The sequence below is a fragment of the Astatotilapia calliptera genome, chromosome 14 (assembly GCF_964374335.1).
Source record: "Astatotilapia calliptera chromosome 14, fAstCal68.1, whole genome shotgun sequence".
Taxonomy (NCBI): Eukaryota; Metazoa; Chordata; class Actinopteri; order Cichliformes; family Cichlidae; genus Astatotilapia; species Astatotilapia calliptera.
This window is the reverse complement of record NC_137435.1, coordinates 24552878-24567863: the sequence shown is the minus strand read 5'-3', so window position 1 is coordinate 24567863 and position 14986 is coordinate 24552878. Positions and strand designations below refer to the sequence as shown.

At 40.9% G+C, this 14986-nt stretch overlaps 1 protein-coding gene and 1 long non-coding RNA gene across 4 annotated transcripts in view; one reads left to right on the top strand and one right to left on the bottom strand.

Annotated features, from left to right (window-relative positions):
- The window catches only part of vaspb (vasodilator stimulated phosphoprotein b), a 33933-nt gene extending 23496 nt beyond the window's left edge, over nt 1-10437 (bottom strand). For 2 of the 3 annotated variants that reach the window (XM_026192147.2, XM_026192146.2), the window contains exon 1: nt 10115-10325. In XM_026192147.2, the coding sequence (XP_026047932.2) occupies nt 10115-10119 (5 nt within the window). In that variant the 5' untranslated portion in view covers nt 10120-10325. Of the gene's footprint in view, nt 1-10114 lie in introns of all 3 variants that reach the window. The other variant, XM_026192145.2, reaches the window with a different exon arrangement.
- Nucleotides 10438-12803: 2366 nt separating this feature from the next.
- On the top strand, nt 12804-13825 carry LOC113036085 (uncharacterized). The gene is made up of 2 exons (XR_003274421.2): nt 12804-13209; nt 13366-13825. It is a non-coding gene; the product is annotated as an uncharacterized LOC113036085 (long non-coding RNA).
- Nucleotides 13826-14986: the final 1161 nt, after the last annotated feature.

Below are 14986 nucleotides of genomic sequence, written 5' to 3'. Positions count from 1 at the left end.
CAAAATAAAAAACACGCACAAGGGTTAGGGTTAAATTTAAAAACTGTACTTTTGAGTTAAAATATATATTTATAATTTTAATAAATGACAAATTAAAAAGGCATGAACATTTTTTTTGTATCGAAAAAATATCGAACCGTGACACCAAAGTATCGAACCGAACCGAACCGTGAATTTTGTGTATCGTTGCACCCCTAATAAATAAATAAAAAAAAAATATATATATATATATATATATATATATATATATATATATAAAAATAAAAAAACACCCAGCACGCCCCTGCGGGCGGTTTATCCTTCAAGCTCGGGTCCTCTACCAGAGGCCTGGGAGCTTGAGGGTCCTGCGCAGTATCTTAGCTGTTCCCAGGACTGCGCTCTTCTGGACAGAGATCTCCGATGTTGTTCCTGGGATCTGCTGGAGCCACTCGCCTAGCTTGGGAGTCACCGCACCTAGTGCTCCGATTACCACGGGGACCACCGTTACCTTCACCCTCCACATCCTCTCGAGCTCTTCTCTGAGCCCTTGGTATTTCTCCAGCTTCTCGTGTTCCTTCTTCCTGATATTGCTGTCATTCGGAATATATACACATACATACATACATATACATACATATATATATATATATATACACACACACACATATACTTATACACACACACTAAATGAAGAGTGAAAGTTTCACTTTCACACCAGAGCACCTGAATGCTTTACAAAGGGCAACGGTGGGAAAGTCATGGCCCAGATGGGCACACAGCTGCAGACAGAAGTGAGAAGAGGAACTGTTAATGGTGAAGGAGCACCGTGGGGAAACCCATCATGTGCCGGCACGTGAATGCTCCTTCTGCATCAAAGATTCTGAAACTGGGCAACTTGTATCGTTTCTTTAAAGTCACTCAATTACAAACAGTCCAGTTTTACTAAAACTGGGATTTAAAAAGACTATTACTCTCATATTAACTTCCTCTTGTTTTGGACTCTAGACTAACTTTGCATGATTCTCTTGTGTTTTGAGCCAGCTTACTTCTGATTGGCCACATCTTGCAAACAAAATGTAAGCCTGTACAGATGTGCCTGAGATGTCCAAATTAAGGACATTTGCTTGCGTTATCATATATTGAGGAAGCACTAGAAGACACACACACACAAAAACACTTTCAAGCAATCTGAAGTCTGAGCTTTTGGCTTACACACAACGACTTGACCCCCGATGCCAACTCGGACACTGCGAGCCCACACAAAAGCCCATTGATGCTCAGCCTTATCCATTTGAGCGTACACTGACCTCACGTCACTCGTGGCCCATATATACGGCTGCCAGCGACGTTCAGCTGGACGCACATGACTCTGAAGCAAACCTCTGAGTTAATGTGATACATCCTGTGAGAAGTGCTTAGGGACTCTCCCAAACCTACAAGATAAGCTTTCAAACTGCAGAGTCCAATTTCTGCCGTGAGATAGACACAGCTGCGCCATAAATGTTAATATGTAGCTCGATGTTCACAGTCCGAGTACTTCCCTCCGGTGTGGCTTCTTCAGCTTATCGGGTGGACGAGGAACACAAACGAAAACGAGAGGCCATTTCTGAGGATTAGAGTGATGATCTTTGCGTTAGTAAGACACAGGAAGGAATTTTGGGGGATGAACAACGATTATTTGACATATTTGTAAAAACGCAGAGTAAAGCAGAACAAACTTAATATAGCACTACGCTTTTAAAGGAAGGAATCGGCTACATTTCGAAGTCCTGCTATTACCATCAGTCTCCTTTAAAACGATTAAAAGACTCATTTTCCCATTTGTTTATGATAATGCGTTTATAGGGAACAATTAAAGCAATCTACTGCTCTTCTTGCTTCACTGTTTTTTTACCCTTTTACGTCTGGTTCTTCACACACAAGTCCTAGCATGCTGCTGAAGGTACAGACAGACACACATACATGCTGCAGGCTACTGCTTTCCGCCTCCATGAATCAGCAACACAGAAACATCTAGAATCAAACTATTCTTAAACTATTCTTCGTCTGAATGGAGTCAAACGCCTGAGCATTCTTTGCCTGCTGACTCATCTTTTGCTGAGCATCCACTCTCGGGCGCTGTGGAAAAACTTCTTTGGCCAAAAACGTTCACTTTGTTGTCCAATGACGTCAAGAGTGGATACGAATCCCCGCTGAGGTGCACGTGTGGTGCGTTTGTGTGCGCTGTGGGGGACAGGACTGGCACACTTTTAATGCCCATATTTGGAACCATCTCACCTCTGTCCTCCTCTCTGAGCTCAATTCCTTTTACAGGTTGGAGCATATCCTCCTCGACTCAGGCCAAGAAGGAGGCACGGCTCGCTCTCTGAAGGAGAACAATCCCCTGCTGATCCAAACTCTTTACTCAGCCGCCCTGACTTGTAATGCTCCTTTCCTCTGAAATTAAGAGGAGATGTCTCTTTTTGTCAACTTTGGGCAAAAAGGAAGGAGGCAACACCTAAGTCACACTTCCTGCTTCTCAATGGCATTCCGTCCATAGCTTTTGACCTTATGTTACTTGCCAGAAATGCTTACTTGGATTATCCTCACTTTGGACAAGCCAAGCTTTTTTCTTTTCGGTTGTTTTCAATTGCTTTGCCTCTGCAAAGTGTTCAGGGCAACAAACAGAATGTTTATTGCCCTGAACACCAGGCAATAAACATTTTTAACACGTGACCCTTTAACTAAAGGAAAGTCTTTTTAGACACGCAAAGCTCAAACTTTTACAATTCAGGACTCAACACACTGAAGAGATACAGAAAGGGAAATACTCAGTTTCACAGTGCAACCAGAACAGCAAGCACAACAAAAAAAATACAAACTGTCTCATTAGACTAGATTATGCACATCACGGTCATGTGCAAAAAGACGTTCGATGCAGAAAGCAGCTCAGTCCTCAACAGAAAAAGTGAAACATGAGTTGACTTTAAGTAAACCTTCTGTTACAAAGCTTCAGACAAACCCAGGTCAAACTCTCCAGTGTTAATGTATAAATGATGCCTACTAATTATATAACCCAGTGCTTAACAGATGCATGTAACTGGGTCTCCTCTGAGGCTGTTCTTTCCAATACAACTGTCAATCGGCAATCGCCATCATTCCTGATAAGTGAACTTATGATCTGAGGACCTCAGATGGGAACGTTAAAAATGGCTGACAACATAAAGCTGTTTTATACCAAGTGTTGTCCATTATGCTCCATTAAGCTGTGGACCCTCTGATGAACCCACTGCATCTTTATGCCCATTAGCACTGCTGACCATACAATATACCGCTGCAGCCTTTCTGCCCAAAGTGATCTATGGTTTTACTCCAGTGTTAGCGGCAGGCTCTCCATCAGCTCGTATGATGTCACTAGACCGGGCTGCTGCAGAGGAGACCGGAGGCTGTGTCGAGTCTTTAGCTTCATTCAGTCACTGTGCAACAGCTACTGTGCACATACTGTGTTATAGCACGTGTTATAGTTTAGAGTTTCTTCTCTGGAAATATTTAATTTGCAACAAATAAAAAGCAGGGCAGTGAAATCAGCTGGACTGCAGTTGTTGTTCTGCTCTGTAGTTTAGAGAAGTGGAACAAGTCCTCCAACCGGCCGTGGTCAGAGTGATCCTCCATTCCAAGGTCTAATTTCCACTTTTTTGAGTTCCTAAAACAAGGAACTTTTCAATTTTCTTTTTCCTGAAAATTAACCAAAGGGAATAATCCTAACAATTGTTTCCTGTCATGGAGAGTTACGTGAACAGATTTAGGAAACAGAATGAAAGTATCAAAGCAGTAGAGGTATATACTGATAAAAGCTAAAATCTGCAGTTAGAAATGGCACAGATCCAAATGCACAGGAAGTTTGTTATCACAATTCTGACCTCATTCTTGACACAGTTAAGCTAAGGATATTATTTACATACATGTGAAATCTAATCCTGCTGCCCTGGAAGAGAAACTTCTCCCCAGGATCATAACAGCTCAAAATGCTTTGAGAAGTCTTATCTTAAACAAGGTCGTAGATGGAGACCCAACACCTTAGTGTTTACAGTCTCCGGCCTATGGAGAGGAAAAACGCTGCGGGTGGGCAAACAGCGTTTTCTGATCACTGGCTAACTGACAGCTGCAGGTCTATATTAGTTATAGCGAAACACCGTAAAACTTACAAAACACCAATACCGGCTGACACAACGCCTAATGTTTACTTGGTCTAAAAAAAAAAAAAAAAAAAGCCTACTTCCTGTTTACCTTAAACAAAGCAATAGCTTTATCAGTAAGACCTGAGTGGCTTGGCCAACAACCATGCCACTGTTATTAATGAGAGTACGTCTCTCCATACTGGATTGAACGGTCAGGTGAACGTCAAAGTCACAAGAAAAAATTCTGAGCATTTTTATTCAAAAAGACTGATAAAAATAAAAGATTTATCCACTTCAAACAAATTTACAAGAATGCTATGTTTATGTTTATTTACCTCCAGACCACCCATCACTGAGGCAGTAATACAGATTTCTTCAAAGACGAACGTCTACTTAGTAGTGGCAATTATTAACTCGCATTTCCCTCGTCATCGTTATGTAAACAGGCACAATAATGTCGCAAAACACACATGCAATCACCCATTTCCTTCTTCTAGTTGAGCATACACTTCTCAACAGTTGGCATCTACAGCCAATACACACAGCTCAAATTATCATCACAAAGCACACAACATTAGGACAAATTTGAGATTTTCCTCATTGTTAACATTTTACCGTGTTGACCGCTGACTTTGTGTCTCACACACATTTCTGCGTTCCTCAAAGTGAAATTACCGTTTATCTCAAAACGAGTCCTGTGGCTTTGAATACCAGCGCTTTCACTCTCAGTCTTTTTTTATTTTAAACAAGTCAGTGAACCTCATCAACTAAAGTTAAAGCATAACCTCAAGGTATTACTCATTGTAGTACCAGCGCTGTGTAGAAGCAGGAGACACAGGCAAAAGGAAAGAAAGATGCTAAACAGAAGAAAGAGGATGTGCAAAACAAGCCATGTTTATGCTTAATAAACCAACTTATTGGTGAAATTTTATCACAGGGATCACAGAGTTATTAAATAATTCAACTTCCCTCCACGTCAATGGTTGCCTAATATTAGCAATCAGTAACACAGTCCCTAATCATGTGACCAACCGCTAAACTCTGAGTAAACCAACAAATCCACATAAAACCTTAACAAACACACAGATAACGTCCAGATACACGACTCCTACAAACGACACAGACTAATGAGATATGCTTGTATAACTGGTTATCAACCTATCCCACATTCCTAGACTTATACGTATATTTTTGTATATATCAAAAGTTGATACACAGCTCAGCCTCATTAGGGTTTCTGTTTGCTGTCTTTAGTCTCAGGTTTTATGACACAAAGTTCACTGAAAAACTATTTCATAACGGTGAAAAATCACCAGCAATGGTTAACTTACAGATAAGTGATCATAGAGTTTAAAAATTTAAAAAAACAAACAATAACCTAGAGGCACAATTATAGACAAGCAATATGAACTACTACCTAGGAAACTGGATCTGTCACCAAGTATACAATAGAGGATATTGTATGTTGGGCAACTCTTGCAGCAAAGTGCCTAATCCAAGAGGCTGGCCGGCATAATGGCCTATTTATGAGTACGAGAGGTGGCAGGAGGGGTAAATTGGTTCAGGGTGGGGGTGAGCTGTGATTGGATGTTTCGGGAAACAAAATGCGACTAGACGGGGCCGTTTTAATAATGGAGGGAGCTCAGCGACGAAGCACGCAAGCTTTGTGATCATTTCGACACACCGTCACCCCGACCGTACGGCAACACACCGACGAATCTTTCAACGCGCAGATCAACGCGCGAGCCTTTATGACGTGTGAATTGAAGACATTATTCTTAATCTATTACAGATAACCATTCCCACAAGCACATCCCAATTACTTCTGGGCAGAGGGTTGAGTGAGGATACATGGAGGTCTACGGGTGGAAAAAACTAATTTCGTTAATGTTCACATTAAGAAAGTGTAATCAGGTTTTTTTTTTTTGGAAGGAGGAAGTATTTGGGCACAGTTTGCAAAAGAAAGCGAATCGCAATTTTCCTGTCAGCTAACAAAAATAAATAAATAAATAAAAATGCAGACTGATCCTTTACCTCACACTTATAATTGTGTGCAGCAAAGACTCCACATGGCTTAAAAGTAAACTGCCACTGTTATAAGCCTTGAAAAGAAAAATCCAACTGCGCAAAGGAATTAGGAGAACAAGTGAAGACATGAAAAGAGAAAAAAAAAAGAAAACTATTTAGCATCCCTACATGAACATTACACAACACCATGGCAATAACGTCGCAACCCCAGAGTTTCATCATGATATCCTTACATGGCCGTATGCAATCGTGTTGCTAAATGCCTAAATAACAGCCACTCTTAGTACACGAGGGTCAAGAAGTTGAACATTTAATTGTGGCAGATGATACAACAGCAAAACTACATAAATCACGGTTAGAGCTGCATTCCTTCCAAGTAAGTGCCAGAACAAGGAAAAGAAAATTTCTCGAGACACAGAAGAAGGGCTGGCGGAGGGAGGCCAGTTCACTGCTTTTAAGGCTGATCAATAATAAGCTTGTGCAAGAGCACAGAGACACATTGAGCTTGGCATCACTTTCACACATGCACCGTTTCTAAAAAGGGCACAGGAAACCCATTAGACTGTAAACATTATGTTAAGCAGACACATTACACCTGTCTGCGTTTATGATCGCTCCTTGTGTGTTACTTCTTGAGCCTGAGGCAGCTACACTGCCAGTCTCACATGGGACAAAGTTTTTTTAGCTAAAGATTCAGTCAGTGAGTCACAGCGAGAGACGGGAGTCACCTCTCCGATAATAACGTGAATCATCATGCAGATAGATGCACTTTCTGAGTAACCTAAGACAGTTTCAAGTGCGGGCAATCAGTACAGCGATTGTTCACTGTGTGCAGATACAAAAAAAAACAAAACAAAAAAACATAAGGAAACACTGAATATAGCGACTTAAAACTTGAAGAAATTTGCATTCACACCAACAGATCAACCCTTAAAGTCAGTTCAGTGGAGCTCAGAGGAGGAAAAGGCCCATTTCCACTGATGTAAAAATTAAAAACCAGTGCAACCAGTCACACCTTTTCCACTGGAAACACATAACTATGTTTTTGTAACATCTACATCAAGGACTTGTCTTCTTGGAAAGGTTCTTGCCAATCAAAACAGGCAACTTGTATCATGTTGAGTGACATCAGCAACCCTACATTTAATCTAAAAAGCACAACATAGTAGCCACTGTGCCAAAATGTGTCACACTGCAAAACGCCTGGCGCCGTCTTCACGAAAACCTCTGTAACTTTGCTCAGTTTCATTTCAGCAGCATCAGTCTTTGCACTGATAATATCCATATGTTGATTCATGGATCTCTGGAGTTAATTATCTACCTCGGCATGTTTTCAAAGGGGTTATATGCTATAAAATACAACAACAACAAAATAAAGCAAGGAAAAAAATCGAATTTATTTATGTTCCATCCTCATTTACTTTGCCAAAGTAGCATCATCTATAATAGTTACACCTCAGATAAAAGCCTCACAAGTGTTAGCTTTACTTTACTTCTCACTTTGAGAAAGGAACCTCAGTAAAACCCTCAGGGTTTTAGAGGTCAGGACATTTTAAGGCCATTTTATTTAAAGACCAACTGCTGCTTCACATTGACATGCTAAAAAAGCAACGGCAAAGCTACCAGTAAACATCTAGAGCCATACAACACCGTATTCTTTTGTTTGTGCTGTAGAAGTGGCGTCATGAAAGTGTGCTTTGACTGCAACGGGTTTATAACTGAATCTCAACTGGAGTGCAGACATTAGGCAAACTTAAAGCTCAGGGGCCAGAATCGGCCCCACTAAAGACTCAAATCTGGCCCACTGGAAATGTGAAGGAGCGCGTATGTTTTGAACTTAACTGTGTTTTCATAGGTTTTACAGCTTTTCCTATCTATTAAAGACTGTCCACACCCACTACCATGCATACTACAGCAAAATAATTACCTAAGCGATAAGCAAACAAATACCAGGAAAGTTCCTATTATTGAGATTCCACAGTAAAAGCAAATTATATTTGATCCTTACAGCAGAGTCTGTGCATTATAACCGGTCTTAAATTTCACACATTTATCATGTAGTTTCACTGGTCAAGCCCATATAAGATCAAACTGGGCTGTATGTGGCCCACAATGACTTTACCATCCCTGGTCTAACGGGAAACGGTGCTAATGTTTCATGAGAAGAACAGCAGGGCGTTTCTACGGGTTGCACATTTAAAGGCAGCCCCAAGTTGGGATGCTTTACTTAACCAACTGGGTCAGTTCCTGAACTTTTGACCAACGGGGTGCACTTCTGTGTCAACATTTACATTCCACAGGGATAAGTGACAATGAACATGAGTGGGGCTGCATACCAGCCTTTATCTATTATACAAGGTGACGCGAACTGTTTGGGCCACAATGGAGGGCTAGCCAAAGCATGATCGTTTAGAGTTAGACAACTGCATTCATTAAGCCACATGCAACCTTCCAACTTCTCTGAGGGGCAAGACACAACCTGCACATGGGCAAAAAAATGCTCTTTGCTTACACACTGTGTGTGTGTTTTTAACTGTGTCTTTGCTGACCTAGTTTTTGGATAGTGAAGTACTTTTTTTTTAAGTCTGGCTGGAGTTATTGATAATAAAGCAGCGTAATTATCTTATGAGGGGTAATATTGTATTACACATAGAAAGTAGCAAGGTAGGTATATGCTGGTTGATTTGCAAGTTCTAGTTTGTAATGCTTTGTTGGCCGAATGTCATTACATCGAGTAAGTAAACACAGTAATCTTTGCTTATTGTTGCTGTTACCTTAAATAATGGCCTTATTAGAAGGGTATGTTTTATGCATAACCTGTGGCAGGATCTCGGGCAGCTCGGTCACCTCCCGTTCCTGCTGTAATCAAAGTCAGCATGCAGAAATATGTGCACAACAAATACAAAACCCGGACCAACCCATGCGCCTGAGCTGAAAGATATTGTTACAGAAAGGGCAGCGCAATAGGTTTGAGATAAAAAAAGAAAAGAAAAGAAAAACTAGTCACTCAGGTTATCAGCCTGCACCACCACACATATTTAACTCTAAACTCCTTGGCTTTCTAAGTACCAAAGGTGTTCGTTGACATAAGGGCTCCATAACCGTTTAAAATGTGAAAGAGTTGGAGAGGAAGAAGGGGGTATACAAAAAAAATAAATAAATAAGTGAGCCCAGAGAAGCTCCAGCCAGGCAGGAGTGGTGGCTTCAAAGCGTGTAATTGCCAACTGCACAGGCTGTAACAGGACGGTGGAATTTGTGGACATGAGCTTTCCATTTTGTTCCTGCTGCAAATATCTCTTCAACTGCCAGAGGGGGGGAAAAACTGTCCACCAAGAATTAGTGTAATGCATGTCTGTGGACTGCATGACATGAAATAAACAACAACAAGGTGACCAGGGTGGTTATTGTGCAGCTGGAAGAGCACAAACACACCTTGCTGTTGCTGTCTGCGAGCAATCCCTTTTCATGCTCTAAATATTAAGCTGATCTCTGATCTTCGGTTACACTGCGGAGGTTTTATTGTTCTGGGGATTTTAATTACTCAAACGACACTGCCAGAGGAAATCTTACGGTAGCTAAACAAATGGTCACTAATGAGTGTCTCAAAAAGCTGATACAAAAAGTATCTTCTTGTCATCCGACCTGCTAAGTTAACTCTCAGCCAGTATTTCTTGAAAGCACTTGAACAGGTGGGACCGGACACTCAGCATTACGGCAATTCTGCTACACAGTATCATGTGTGGTTGAAAGGACACCAAAACAACTAAACGCAAGAGTTGCTTCTGAATGAGAAATAGAAGTGAACGCGTTGGGAACACCTGCTGTAGCGATTAAGCGAGCGGACAAGCACCGTGGAGCAGGCTCTACCACGTCAGAATAAAGGTCGTCTACTTGGAAAAGTATTAGCCGAAACACAATGAAGATGAAGGGATTTGAGCCGCTTTACCCACCTCATTGTTCGGCCAGAGTGGAGATCCTCTCCTCGCAGGCAACTTTGGCTGACTTCAGGGGTGAAGCCCGGCTTGAAGAGTCAAACCAGCCGAATAAAAATAATATATATATATATATATATTTTAAAAACTTAGGAAAAAAAGAGGGGAAGAAAACCGCATCGACACCCGCGAATGGGGTAGCCACAAGCGGGATAAAAGAAGCACACCTCGACGATTTCCTGGTTGTGTGTGTTGAGCGGGAGGGGAGGAGGAGGAGAAGGAGACGAAGGAGGGGGGGATACAGTAGTGAAGCGGGCTTGTCAACTCCAATCACTATCCCACAGTGGTTTCTACCATTTAAAGAGGTGAAACGAGAACCGGCGCGACTATGCTAAAAACTGAACGTCTCCTCTCACACTTTCAGCTGCTTTAGCGCTCTGCTTCTGGACACCGAAGCCGTACGCAGGCGCCAGGCTTTTCTCGTTCCCTCGGTCTCTCGGTAGGACTGTGTAAATTCATTGGAGTGTGGCCCAACCCGCCGGCTTCAAAGTAGGCTGCAATCCCATGGTGCGTTCAAGTCCTCTCCGTATAATTCACATTTAGGAGGATGGGTTTTTCCCTGGCTTTTAATGGCTTTTATTCTTGTTTCTGCGACCTAAAAAACAACTCTCTCTCTCTCTCTCTCGCTCTCTCTCTCTCTCTCTCTCTCTCTCTCTCTCCCCCTATATATATAAGATTTTGAGCTATTGTATCAAAACTTGGGGTTATTATTATCTTCACAAGTTTTGACTTATTTGTGAACAACTTGAAATTCAAAATTGTGACTCGAAAGTTCAAGTTATTATCTCAAAATTTGGGGGTTTTAGCTCAACATATCACAATACATGTGTCAAGTTACTCATGTTCTCAGACTTGACTTGTTGAGAAGCCTAACTTGAATTTTCTACTTATTCATTCAAATTTTCGATGTAAATAAGTAAAAATTGTTAGTTTCATCTCAAAATTTGCAGTTAACATCACATCATTTCAAATTACATATGTGGAATTTTCAAATTACTGACTATATATCTCAAAATTTGAGTTATTTACTCACTCAAAAGATAGATTGAAATGTAAAAAAATATTATAAGAAAAGTAACAAATACATAAAGTCAGAAATTGTTCAGAAATACATGTTCAAGGTGGAACTGTTTGACAAGCATTGTTTTACACAAGCTTTACCTCCATGAGCAGTATCAGCATGCTAGTCTTTACTGCTACTACTTTTTGCTACTTGTGTTTTTCTGACAATATTTAAGTAAAACTATTTGCAGTGTTTACCTGTTTAGCATTCTTTCATAATGACACCAAACATTTCCTTTAACATGATGGGCTTCACTGTGTCTTTTAGCATACCTGCAACTTACACCACAGAAAGGGTAAGGGTGAGTATGTTTACATAAGAACTTGAGGAACGACTGCATGCATTTTACTCCACAAGTAGTTCTTCCTCTTCTTGTTGTCTTGTATTCCCAGAAAGCCATAAAGACATAAAAATTGCTCAGGAATGAAAAATCTAAAGAAAAACAAGAGCTACTTGAGCCCACTCCCTTTAGCTCGTGATGTCCATAATCAGAGATTTGATCTTATCTGGTCTTAACTAATTATAAATACTTTTTCATAAATGGCAATTGTTTTATGGTTCATGCAGGAACCATAACAGCACCATAGTTGAACTAAATAGACAGGTATACATTACACAGTGCATTTTTTTCTCTATTTGAATACTCACATGTTTCTTACTACAAAAACATATTTATTTTTTTATGTTTAAGCACCTTTAACCTGACATTCACACTTCGAGAGATGCATTGGCATTAGATTACTGGACTACACGCTCTATCTCTTGAGCCCCAGCTGGGTCTTGCAGAAATTATTCGATGTAATTTTATTTTCCAATACCACATAAAGGCAGCATCATGTCCAAGCTCTCCACCTCAGCCTATTGGCTGTCTGGCTTCAGAGTTCAAATAGCTACTGTGGCTTTGGGGTCTCTCTGTGGTATCTCATATGTAATTCTTTTGGAATTTAAAAAAGTAATCAAAGCAAAAATAAATATTCCAAGCTGAATCACTTAACCTTTTAAAAGCTCTTACGTTATGTTGTCAGAAAATACAATGAATGGAAAAAATGTCTGTCTGACGGCTCACGTGGCCCAGTTTTCAGCACTGAGATATTACACAGCGTTAAAGCACTTCTACTTCCTGATGGAAACAGAAGTGGAAGAGAGGATGTGAAAGGAATGCATTACGCCAGCATGGTATGTATAAACATCCAGAAAGTCAATATGCCTTTAGTCTCACTATGCACGCACACTCGCGCACACACTCAGGCATACCAGCTGACTGCTCTGAGCAACTTTTTGGTATGATTTCTTTCTTGGCCACATGCCCTCTGTTAACCGTGCTCTCTGAAGCTCAAACAGCGCCCTGCGTCTTGTGGAATTTTACAAATATTAACAGTTCCCGTGCAAGTTCCTGCTTCAACATGTGTGAAAGTGTTTGTGTGATTTGCAGTTTCTCAGACTCAAAAAGCTGCTTGTGTTCCCAGAACGTAGCCCATAAAGAATCAGAAGCAGTCACTCTGTAATTCTAGGGTTTCTCCTTTGCTCCTCCTCTTTACCACAGCTTTATTTCCACAGCTTGACGTCAGTCGGTCAACATAACCCACAGATGGCAGTCTGACAGAAAACCTGCTGGACAGCAGCAAAGACGCCTCCCCAAGGCTTGGAGCAAAGGGGCAACAATAGGTGTTCAGAGCTGGAGAAAGCATAAGAAGAAAAGGGTCACGGGCTACTGAAAAAACACAGAGCAGAAGACAAAAGAGGTGTGCATGGTGAACCTGGCTGTATTTCACTTATCTCACTGTCTCTGGGTTTGGAGTGAGGTTATTATGTAAACAGACTGCACTTCTACTACATCTTACATCAGAGATCCAGCACTTGGTAAAGCATACAGTCCCGAGGCAGCGTCTGAAAGCCTCAGCCTCCCCACTTGGTTGAATAGAAGACAAACAAAGAGAATTACACAACTGAACTTCGAGCAAGGAAACAAAGTGGTAGCCTGGATCTTGAGGTAGGCAACAGTTATCCTAACAGGGATTAAGATTAACAGTACGGACCATAGGGGATGACCCACTGTTTGAATGGATTATAAAGAAAATTCAGTGGTACAGAGAGCAAGTGTTGCTGTTGAAGTGTCTTAAAATCTCCTTCCATTGCTCTCTGACAGGGAATGTGACTGGAGGAGGGTGAAATCTGCAAATGGGAGTGAGACACAAGTGTTCACTAAGAGGTCTGGGCTGGAGGCCAGCTAAGCAAAGGGCAGCAGAAGGATTTTAAAGAGAGTCCAAATGGCATGTCCTGAAATGTAGGCCCTGTACTCCTCACAGGGCAAAGTGGGAGGCATTATACAATGGTAATGAATGCCAGACTACAATCTTTAAAGCGAAGGACACAAAATGAAACCGTTCTTAATTTGGAACTTGTTTTGCAATCTTAAAAACAGAGCATTGTGAAACTTGCAATTGAAGTTCAAGAGGACCGTGACAACAAATACTGAAGATCAAAATGAAAGAGTCAAAACAAAAAAGATTCCTGGCTTGTATCCATGTGTTATTTGTACCACACATGAATGTGTCAGTCTTGAGGGTACAGTGTAAGTGAAAGGGAACTTAAGACAATCCAAACAAGGCCTCTGTGTGTTATCTCTGCAACCCACTAGATGGCAATACAAGCCTAACAAATTACAACCAGGTAAAGCTGTTTGGCCTATCTGTATTAATCTCACAGTCAGTGTGCTGGAAAAACTAGACTGTCAACGTGGGGCCCCTGTATTTTTTTCACATTGTGCAATCAGTGTGAAGCTAGTCTTCCCTCTCCAGAGTTTAACTTGGACAATTCTTCCTTTAAAGGAATCTCAAAAAGTCTAAGAACTCAAAGACAGCAGGGATGAATGACATCTGCATCTACAGATGGTGTCACATCCATTAAATGCCCTGAGACAAGTGTGTTGAAGAATTACAAGACTATAAAGAGTTAGGTATTCTTTAATGTAGTCAAATAAACAGTTAAATAAACAACAATAACATCCAGCTAACATCTATTACAGGGCTGGCATGGAGAGGCAGACCACTCACATTCATACTTCTAGGCAATATAAAGTCACCAGCTAAATAACATGTCTTTGGCCTGTGGAAGGAAGCTGAAGCAGCTGGCCAGTTTGGTGAATTCAAACCCATCTGTGAGGGGACATGGATAATCACCACTGTGAACCCTGGAAGAAATAACATATCCAAATTGTCTATCCTTCAAATTGTAAGTTATTTGAAATAATCATGCATCTGTATCGGCCTGCTGTGCCTGCCTAGCTGAAATAATACATGGCAACAGGTAAGAGCAGTGAGTATTAACCCGAATGGTGACGCTGAAAGTCCAGGAAGGATTTCTGTAAAGTCCTCCAAACTGTAATTTTTAGCAAAAGTGAATGTTCCTGCAATGTCAAGAAAACTTTCCTACATGACCATCAGGTAACGTCACCTAAAGGAGTGCAGAGAACATCCTGAACATTCGCTTGTTTATTGGGTTATACTGTCACATCGTCACATTTCTGAAGCAGAAAAATACACAAACCTAATTTAATTCAAAACATTTTGACCAAAACAAACAAACCGATTCGTTTCCATGTTGTAGGAACTCCAGAAAAACGAACAACATACAATTCAAGCTAGCTATTACACCATGAGTTGTGTTTCTACAGCTAAAGATATTTGGCATTGACAGGAGATCAGAGTTTGAATTCACAAGCAAAACTTGTAGAGGAAATGTTAGATTGTTGGGGTTGTGAAGTTTCA